This window comes from Sturnira hondurensis, unplaced genomic scaffold (assembly GCF_014824575.4).
Source record: "Sturnira hondurensis isolate 20B ecotype Veracruz unplaced genomic scaffold, ASM1482457v3 Scaffold0004271, whole genome shotgun sequence".
Taxonomy (NCBI): Eukaryota; Metazoa; Chordata; class Mammalia; order Chiroptera; family Phyllostomidae; genus Sturnira; species Sturnira hondurensis.
In genome coordinates, this window is record NW_028076902.1 from 6,882,821 (window position 1) to 6,894,225 (window position 11,405).

An 11,405-nucleotide genomic window follows, 5' to 3' on the forward strand; every position below is an offset into this window, starting at 1 on the left:
AGTGTGGATATTACCAGAAGGTAGATTGTTAATAGGATAAATTCCTAAAAATGCCTTTATCATTCAGAATATGCTTTTGGATATGTCTAAAATCATCTCACAGGAAAATTAATAGATCCACTGGGAAATTCAAACTAGGGCATTTAGTAATATTCACACAATAGGTTTTAATATAGCTGATATTTTACTGTTTGTTATATTCAGATAAATAATCTGATAATCACATATGTAGAAGTATGGTTCAGCATCGAAGCAATGGATGTGATACATAAGCAAATAAATCAGTAGATTGGTCTTGTCAACACTCTAGTCTTGCTTCCAATGCCATAGCGCTTGCTGCTTAATGTTTAGAATCAACACTAACTGATGCATTTCTTGTACTATTTTTTTACTGAATTGGGGGAGGAAAACACATGCACTTGTCTCTGCCCTTCCACATGTATCGGGTTTTCCTATCATTTAACTCAGAACAGCATAGAACATAATTCAAGGCTCTTACTTAAATTACACCGCACATGAACTTTGGTCAGGAAATCCTCAAGTGTGCACCCATGCAGTTCCTTGGGGGCTGTAAGAGTGAGAATGAAATTGCCCACCAGAGAAAGGTTAGTGTGAATCATAGAAGTGTCTTGACTCAACGAGGCAATCACTTCCTTTCGAGTCAGCCACATTAGCTCTAGAGGAAGAAAATCTGAACACATCTGTTATTTGGGAGGTTTTTATTGGCTCCTTGCTTGTCCTTTCCTGTGAATCCACATGCTTCATCTCAGCTTTTTATCACCAATCATCATGTTTTCTAATGCATCATATAAGTGAAATAAACACAACACCTACATTAAACTAAATAATTTAATAATTTATATTCTATGATTGCAACCATGCACCAAAAATTTACAAACTAGGATATTCTGCTGAACATTATTCTTTTAAAGTCATGAAGCCTAGATAACTAAAATTTGATTCCTATGAAATGTATAAATTGATTTAGAAAAACCTCATATTTTCCCCACTTTGAAAATCTAATACAAAGATCACAGGTTTATATATCCACGAGGCCAGGCAGCTTACACACATGTATGTCACATAAATGTGGAGATCCAAGGACTGAAATAAAATAGAGGATAATGGAATACATCAAATTCAGGTATGCTCTACTGTACATAACCATTACAATACTATTTTCATAATGTTAATTTACAAACATTTTTTAATTAAAGGCAACTAAAGATACAAGAATATTTCTTAATATAAAAAAAGAATAGTTATCTTAAACCAAAGATTCATTATACTAAACAGCAAAGCAAAACAACAAAACTGAAGCAAACAAACAAAATCTAATAGTAAAAACTCAAACTATGACTTGGATGTCCATGATCAATTATTATTTAACATCCTCCTGGAGATTTTGGCCAAAGCAATCAGGGCAAAAATAAAAAGAAACATGAGCTAAAAATATTTAAAATAATTCTATGTTATGTAATTATTAGCTGATAACAATATGATTTCATATCATAAAATCATGATCCTTACCTGAAAAAGTTTTAGAACAAGGAATATAATATTTGAATAATAGCTTGGAAAACAATCAGACAATCATTAAGAGGCATTAATTTTCTAAAATACCAACAATGGCCACTTAGGAGATATAATGAGTAAATAGAAAACCAATACCCATAATAAAGCTCCCAGTAACTCTCAAAATTTACTTGTGTTAGACCTTTATAGGAATTCATTGGTGGTCACCAAGAGTATTAACCTAACCTAAAAATTCAAACTGAAAGGTGTGAGCAAGAACAGAGTTGAAAATAGCAAATTAATACCATTGTAGAAAGTCTAAGCTGTGAAAATTCGGTCTGCTGCTGACAGTATCTTCAAGAGCTAGTGCCATGTTGGACAAATTAGCTTTCTTAACTGCTTATTCTTACTTCCCTTTCAAATCTTGAGGGTATTTGAGATATCAGTGATTTGAAACTCTAAATAGGGTAATAGTTGAAGTTTGCTAACAAGTACTAATTAATTGAGCCATATTCTTTCTTCCCCTAAGGCCCTCCCTCATGGTAAATTACCAGGCATTTTAACTTTCAAACCACTGGAGTGCTGTTGAGTGCATAATTGCTGCCGGGCTTTATCCTGCAGTACTCCAAGGCATTAATGCATCATGGGCTCCTCTGGACTGCAAATCCTCAGAGTTAAAGCATGTCCCTAAATACCTGACTTCTAAACAGGAAGCTATTCTGATTAGGCAATGGTGGTAATTCAAAGGTTAAATATAAATATATTGGGTTTTTTTCTACACATATTTAAAAGTCTTCCAAAGTAATATCAAAGTAGGTTTTATTTCTTTCTAGTTTAAATCCTGGCAACAGTACCATGCATACAAATAAACTTAGGTATACAAAAATACTGCCTTTCAAATTAGGAAGTACCTGATATTAGATATCAATCACCCTAATCTTTCTGATTGTGCCTTCATTTATTTAACAGTAGTTTTCCTCATGAATCTAAGATTACTTAAATTTATGTATTGTATTTTAAGGTTCATTTAAATAGTAACGTTTTCAACACACTGCAGCCTACTTCAGTATGGAAGCAACCAATATAATAGATTGTTAGATTTAATTTCAACAATCTTTATTAAGAATGCTTTCTGTAAGAAAATCTGGATATTTATAGACATGCAAATTCCTTATCTCACAAAGCAAAGGGTTTAGAACTTCTCATGAATTTTTTAAATTAAGTTTTTGGTCAATTCATCTAATGAAAACTAAAGAAAATCTCATTTTGCATTAAACTCTTTTCAACAGAACAAAAATTATCCAAAAAGAACTCTAAATGGAATTAGTTGGAGATTAAGGATTAATTTATGCTAAAAGCATAAAATACAAAGGTCATGAAAAACTTTTTCAGTAAATTGTTCTTAAAGTGGAAATGCAACTATTGAACTCTAGTCAACATGGTGGTCTCAAAAGGTTTGAAACTTATGTGAAATTTAATTGATATAATATAACTTCTTATTCTGGTAGCAATAATATCTTTTAAAAAATTTCACCAAATATTCAAGAGGATATAGGTAAATTATTCAGTGACCTGTCTAACTGCTAAAACACTGATTATATTACTAAATATCAGAACACACGTTTTTCTCTCAGTTCCTTTACTGTGGAGCTGTTTATATGGGTAAGTCATTGTCCTTTCATAATATCAGTTTTATGATCTCTAGTTCCAGCTTTTCTATAACTAAAAGATTCTTAACCATACTTTTTACCATCATATTGATTCTTATGCTCACATTTTTTATTTTGAAGATATAAAAACTTCACTGGAGTACAAATAAATATAGTACTTTAAATGTATGGATATAGTATCATAAATGAATTAATATAACAAGGTAATATCTCTGAATATTAAAACTATGCTTTAAAAACTTCTTTCTACAACTGACTGCATATGACAGATTTTATAGAATATTATTTTACAAATGGTTTATACAATGAGGTTTCACTAACATCAATATGAATAGAAGATAGAAAAAATAACTATGTTTAACAGCTGGGAAAGGATTACCAATGGCTTCAATTATAGAAAAGAAATAGAAATAGACAATTACAGAAATAGAAAAGACAATAGAAATAGACATTCTGCTAATTTCCTGCAAATTTGTCTTATTACCTGGACATAGGTAGTTCATTCTCAGGAGAAAAATGTTAAAATTCCCAAAACTCAAACATTCGATTAAAATGCTCTTTTCTCAAGTGGACACACATTGTTCTAGAGTTTTGTTAGAATATTTTAAGAAAAGGACACAAAAGTACATTTAAATTGATTTGTATAAATTGATTTCATCCATCTGATATCAACATAAAATATTTCATTATTTCAGTAGAAAAGATGTCTTTATGAGGGTTTATTTTTAACCTTCAAGACAATGAAAAAATTCAAATCACTTCAGAATCAAACAATATCTAAAGACACAAATCAGGTGAGTTCAATAAATCTAAAGTAAATGATTTTCCTATATTCTTTTCAAGTGTCCCAAAGTAAAAAATATTTTTAATGTTCTAAAAATTTGGTGTAATACTGGTTTTTCATCTTAAGGAAAAAACAGCTATAAGCAAGAACAATGTAATAATTTTATATAATCACTGCTAAAATCATCTAGGCTCTGTGCTCTATGGGAATAAATCCATATCACATATTTGTGCAAACAATTTTAATTATGCATTCAATATGCATACTTATATGTAAACTTTACTATAATTCTTCATACAATAGTATTTCCAATAGCCACAACAATCTGAAGGTAAGTTTAGAGTCACAATTGCCAACACAACCCAGGATTTCTCTAGCTCAAGCACAATTGTTATGGATCTCATACCCTTAATTCAGATTATACCATTTCTTCTAGAAGGCTAGAAGGCCTTAGATCACATATGCTCAAACTCATTTCTCTAAGGTTCTTTGGACATCTGCCATATTCATTCTTTAATGTTCACCCTTTTGCTTTGTTGCCTGTTGTCAGAGATTCTATGTTCACAAAGGTATTCTCTAAGCCACAAATGTCTCCATACCCATGATGAAACCACTGATAACATCTCCACTCCAGAGTCACAGGGAGTGGAGTCACCACTTCCTATCAATTCCAGAGCTGCTGCTGTGGCCACCTTCGATACTGATTCTTGTTAGTACCCCTTATAAGCCATGCCATGTTCTCACCATCCCCTTTCCTGGTCTGAGCAAACCTTGAACTTACACCTCTATCCCACATCCCACTGGCAATGCCAAGTGAAGGGGTATGCATCATCTTCTATTCACATGGTGATCCTCCATGTTGCACAGGTTAGCAGGGAGAGCTACTGAGGTCCCTAACAACTGACAGAGATCTCAGTTTTTATTTCAAGTCATTCTAGAATAGACCCAGAAATAAATGCCTGAGGGTTATTCATAGGACAAAATGATTGGCAAACATTGTACTGTAGTCAAAACTACACTTCCTCTCTGGCCCTAAGATATTGTATGAGATCAATCTTGTGTGGCTGACTTGCTCTTTCCCTAGCACTAGTTCTTTCCCAGGAGTTATCTTCATCTTTCTTAAAATACAAATGTAACAAATGAACAAGTCATGTAGCCACTAAAGAGAGCTTAGTGAAGTTTGAATTTAATATAGGACTTCATTGAGATAGTGTAACTTCTTACTCTGAGAGCTAAAAACTAGTTTGGTGTTTTTTTTTAATTTTCACTCAATATTTTTTAAAAAGATTTTTTAAAAAGCCATTTCTATTCAACTGTTTAATACTGATCACATCCTTGGCATTTTGGAAAACCTAAATTTTTGTTTTTCATCAAAAATCTTTGTTTGTTTGTTTTACTTTAAACCACAAATGTCAGCCCTAGGCTGAATGTATAGTTAAACTGTGATCCCAGTCACGCTAGTGTGAGATACACACATGCACACACACACACACACACTTTTCCTTTTTGCTCATGCTTCCACCAATATTCATTCAATTTAAAAAACACTATTTATGAATAGATGTAAATATTGTATATGAGAAAATACTACTTTTTTATTGTGCCATATTAATCTAGATTAGTCAACTGTAATCTCAAGAGTTGCCCTCATTGTGACTTTGTTAATGTAACATGTTCTATGAACAGAGACAGCTTTCATGTTTCCAGTGTCCACTTTAGTGTCTCCCATATCTAACATACTGCTTAACAAATAGAAGATGCTCAACCAATACGCTTTTGAGTAAATGAAGAGGAAAAAATAAGAAATACATAAAGCACTTTAGTATATATATGTATACACACAGACATATATATCCTAAGCAAAATGTTACATAAATTATTTCATGCCTAACTAATCATACATACGCCACTTCCAATTTTAAGTTGTATTGATATTTTTAACAACGGAAAATGATCATTAATCCAAGACATAGGGACTGTAAGGGGAATTTATCAGGTTGTTGTTTGGTTGGGTTTTTTTGTTGTCTTCTACCCATTTCCCTTCCCTAACAGCATCACAATTTCTAGTTTCCAGTGTGTATTGTCTTGATGGTCAGTAACTGCAGATTCCTGTTTCTGACTACAGAAGTCAGGAAGGGTTGGCAGAACCTCCTTCTCCTACCTGAGACAAAGCCAGGAAGCAGGCAAGTGACCTGAACATGGCCAACCAAATGCTCTCCCCTAGACCTCTGAGTAAGCGAAGAAGGGTGGAAAGAACACTTGAAATAATGTTAGTGAAAGTTGAAGATAAAAAGAAAATAAAAGCTTTCCAAATGCAATTATATCGCTCACCATTAGCTTAACTGTTCTACTATCCATTTCTATATTTCTCATTTTTCCTTTTTTAACAATCTTTTTAAAAAGATTTTATTTATTTATTTTAGAGAAGGAAAAGGAGGGACAGAAACATCAGTGTGTGGTTGCCTCTCATGCTATCCCTACTGGGGAACTGGCCCACAAGCCAGGCACGTGCCCTGACCAGGAATCAAACCAGCGACCCTTTGGTTCACAGGCTAGTACTCAATTCACTGAGGCACACCAGCCAGGACTATTTCTTCTTATATAAAGCCTTTTCATGGCTCCTTCTCACATCCATTCAACATTTCCTTTTCCTGCCATTTAGAATTTGGGCACACTATCCTTTTAATGCCACCATGTTATAGTTTCAGATTATTAAATATGCCCTTTTGGCCCACCCAGTCCTCAAGCCCCTACTAGGTTCAAAACCAAAGCCAACACATCTCTCTTTTGAAATTCTAGCAGTTCTGGGTTCTCTGTCTCTCTCCCTTTTCAAGGACTATAATTCTGAGTTTCCCTTTCTGATAAAGCCAAGCATCATCAGGCCAGGGCATAGCTGGCAGTGAGCAAAAATGAGCTGGTATCAGGAAAACAGCCTCCACACATGAAACCAAGTTTGAGGCAAGAGAGAGCAGAGGAAATGTGGCCCCCCAAATCACATATATGTATTTTCCTCTGGAAATTTACAAAAGAGGGGTGCTAATTGTCAGCCTACAAAACCAAGAGGAACAGAAAGAAGAGTGTGAGCAGAGCCTGGCAGACTGTTATTAGAACTGAAGGAGCAGAAGCAGAGCAGACTGGGAGGAGGCATAGCAGTGACAGGAAGCACCAAGAGCTTTGTTGTTCTGTTTGGGGTTTTTTCCATTTACACCTTGTAAAAGTAAAATGTGTGGATACTCCATTTTACGTAAGTAATCACATTGGCAGATGATATCAATAATGTCAGCATTGTAGCATACTATCATTTTCCCTAGAGAATCTCCAGACAATCTTATAAACATGCCTTACCATTATAGTCTTCAGGTAAGATTTTGGGGGTCCCTCCAAGTGATTTTGAAATCATGCCACTCTGTGGTTGCTTATTTTGCCTACTTCTAAAGATTAGTGTGTACTTATTTTTGTTATTTTCTCCTATATTAGGGGACTCAATCCATCATAAATTTGAAGTCTTTTTATGCAAAGTTTATTTTCTAGTAATCCCCCATTCTACACATTTTTCTCATAATTTAAATAGCCATTTATTCAATAATTGTACATTTCCTTGAAATAAATTGAATAAAGTAGTATTAGAATTCTACCATTACTTAATAATGGCTCTTTTATAAGCATCTAAAGGGTGGAAATTAATTGGTATTTACTTCTAGGATAATTTGTGCTCATTGTAATAATAACAAGGTGAAAATATGCAGTTATTCTATTGTATCTAGTAATCAAATTGATAGATGATACAAATGTTCTTCTTATTGTAGTAACGAGAAACACTGTGTTCTATGATATCTAGCACTTTCTAAATTTACATATTTCAAATAAAATTCCTTGTTTACAGACCATAAGGTGGTACATCTCATTTGCAATTGAAAGTTTTTTGGAGGCTTTTCCAAAGGCAGACAGGCAGCATACAAGCTGGGTTGGAAAATATATATATCCATATATATAGATATAGATATATGTAGATATAGATATAGATATATCCCATAGTCCATATGTATGGACTATGTTCCAGAAAAGACATGATATAACCCCTATCTATGTCAATGTCTGACTTGTTTTGTCAGGATGACAAATCGTTACTGGCTTTTTCATCAAAAGCTCCTTCTCTCCTCCTCCTCCTTCCCTTCCTCCTCCTCCTCCTCCTTCTTCTTCCTTCTTTTTGTTCTTTCCACTTTTCTATGCTTTAGAGTTATAAAATTTTCTCTCACCCCATTTTACAGAACTAGGCCAACTAACCATCACTTATGATAATCACTACCTTCCATACCCACTCTCATCTTCCATACACAGGAACCAAGTCCATAGTAGTAGTTCTCCACTCCAGCTGCCCATCAAAATGTCCTGTGGATAATGTGAAATATATACATGCCTAAGGGTCACTCCCAAAGGTTTTGATTCCTAAAGTGTTCCTGTCCTGGCTCCGCAGATCATTCTGATACACAGCCAGGTTTAAGAAACATTAACACAAAAACACAAAGTTTAATTTTAGATATATATGAGAATCATAAATAAATATTTACCCAAGCAATTATACTCTTCTTTTAAAGACATTATATACAAACCAGCATCAAGAAAGTTGACATATGAAATAGGCCTTCTTTAAACTCTTGAGAAGTTATTAATTCCTGGTACACTGAAGAACTCACTCAACCTATCTCCAAGAATACATTCTGTATTCAGAGATTTTTATGCTGTGTGTATATGTGTGCAGAATGCTAGTTTTACCCTCCGTCGCCAACCTCTGACCTACCAAAAGTGTAATTATTCTTCATGCCTGATTTTATTGGGTGTCTAACAGCCAAGCTATCAAGTAGTACTCCACATATAAGTGGATATACATTTAAAAACCAAACATTCAATGTTTTCACAGAGGCTTCATGGTCTTTTGCGCCCACAGAAAATATAAATTTCTAATGAAGAAACTTTAACACTTCTGTTAAATACATATTTGTAAAAAGGACCTGTTCCATCCTTCATTTGGATCTAACATCGAAACACACTAGTTCAGTAAGAAAGACTAATTTCCCACTGAAGGAATCAAAGATCTAAAAAATGCCCTTGAGCTGATGGCAGCAGTTTTATATCCATGACCCAGAGTTGAACAAGAAGCCAAAGGAATGTCACAAGGCCTAAGTCTCCATTATTGTCCCTGAGTATCCGTCAGCTTTGCCAGCATTTTCTTTCCCAGCCTAGGAGGTTGCTGATCTTGAGTGTCTCACCCAGCTCTAGACTCTTCCTTCTAAATATGTCATCAATCTGATATTCATTCCCATCTCCCTGCCTGTCATATCTCACATTAAAAAGAGAGAAGCTATACAGCAGAGGAGTGAGATACACAGACCAGCATCAAACAAGTCCTGGTTTAAGGCCTTTATCCTACCATTTATTTGCTTTATGATGGTAGTCAAGTTAAAACCTTGATTTCCTCATCTATAAAATAAGAAAAATGATAAAATATACCTGGTGTAGATTCTGCTAGTTGACTCTACTATACATTCTCTCCTTCTAGAACCGCTCCCTCCAACCAATTTCAGCTTGAAATGTGTCCCAGGTAACATTTCCTAGCCTCTCTTACAGCTGGATGTGAGCAGGAGACAAGTTTCCAACAAGAAATGTACAAACAGAAATGATATATGTAACTATCTATATGTGGTCTTCTTCCCTCCCAGTGCTTGGAACACTGAGATGATCAAATCAAGTCATCTGGGTCCCTGCAGATGGGAACAGAGGGATTATCGAGCAACAAAAATAGAAAGGCACCAGAGCATGTCCAAGCCTCTGTTATTGTGGCCTTTATTGCAGTAGCTGAATATGTATCTTAATATGCCACTCTAAGGAAATGTGAAATTAAGAAAGACAATGCACATAAAGTACTTAGTAGTGACTAATAGATCATACACGCTCAATAATGGCAGCTGTTGCTATTATTATTGACAGTGCTACATCCTGTCACTTTATACAGACTTACAGAAAATCTCACCGGCACAAGCAAGAAGAATAAGCCAAGCTAAACTCATTGATTTGAACACACATGAGAAAAGTAGAATGCAGAAATCTAGATGCTGGTAGAATATCCCCTGAGCCTTAGGAATCAAAATTCCTAAATAAATGCTCTGTATACCATGACAAGCTCGTGGGACCTGGACTGACTGCTTGTTCTGTACAGGTGGAAATCATGATGAGGCTGCTAAGCGGGACCAGCAGAGAATACATCTGTGCCAGCTCATGCCTCATTACCTCAGACGGTCCCTCTCAAAAAGTTATCTGGTCATTAAATTCTGATATCTTTTGTCTTGTTCAATGATGAAAAGCAAAGACAGCAAGTTTTAATGGCTTCTTTCTTTGCAGATACAGAATAATCTTCCTTCCTGGTAGTAAGTAAGTCAAAGCTTAGAAAAAGAGCTGTCTGCCTCTTCTAAGTAGAAGGAGCCAGCCATCTGATACCTGATGCAAAGTCTGTGGCCCTTGCATAAGCCCTTGCTTAAGAATCCTTTACATAGTTAACTATTGGAAATAGTCCTGTGACGGGAAATCAAGAAAATTGTTACTTAAGGTGAATTTCTGCAGAGTAATCCTAAATATGGAAATATTCTTTCTCCATTTTTGAGCTCTTGGGACAAGTGTCTAAACCTATAGAAAAATTATGTTCTCCTCTCAAGAAAAATAGCATCCGGGTCTGGAGCCCAAAGTGAGGTGACAGGATAGTTTACAAATGTACCGGCACTGGGTCTCTTATCTGCTCCAGAATGATACACCCTCAGGCTGAGCCCATTCCAACTCAGCACCCTGAGATGGCTGTAGATCCACTGCTCAGCGACTTTCCAATGGCAAAGCAGATCTGAATGTGTTACACCACGTTACATCCAGACCCTTCCATGAAACCTGCGCAGACATGTTGGATGGAATGCCTGACCCTGGCTCCAGGATGCCCAGGTTAGATCAGGAGCATACCAACTGTCATGGAGTGTACAGACTTACAGAACGTGGAGATAATAAAGACTGAAGTCACACCTTGTGGTTCAGCAGGATCGGGCAGCCTGAATTTTTGATGGTGAGCTGCAAGGGTGTGATCCAGTACGTCATGTCTAATAACTTTCTTTTCTGAAGTCTGATATGCTGAGAGATGGAGGCTGCTCATGTTAAAAGCTGGGTTTCCAATGCCTTCCATAGTTTCTCTCTCTTCTTTAACTAGAGCAAAGCAAGGAGGTCAGAAGATCATATTATAGCAAAATATATTCCAGTGACAAGCACAAAATTCCTTCCAGTAATTCTTGTTCAGAAAGACTCAAGTGTATCATCCTCAAATGTCACCAAAACAGAATTAGGTTAAAATTAACTCTAAAAAAAAGAATAAATGATTAAAATAATTACAAATTGCACCCTGACAA

General features: G+C 35.3%; 1 protein-coding gene across 1 annotated transcript in view; it reads right to left on the minus strand.

Moving 5' to 3' along the window:
• LOC118986466 (40S ribosomal protein S2) overlaps positions 1 to 11,185 on the minus strand; it is a 197,599-nt gene extending 186,414 nt beyond the window's left edge. Inside the window, 1 exon segment of the mRNA XM_037045431.1 lies at positions 10,996 to 11,185. Within this exon segment, the coding sequence (XP_036901326.1) occupies positions 10,996 to 11,185 (190 nt within the window).
• Positions 11,186 to 11,405: the final 220 nt, after the last annotated feature.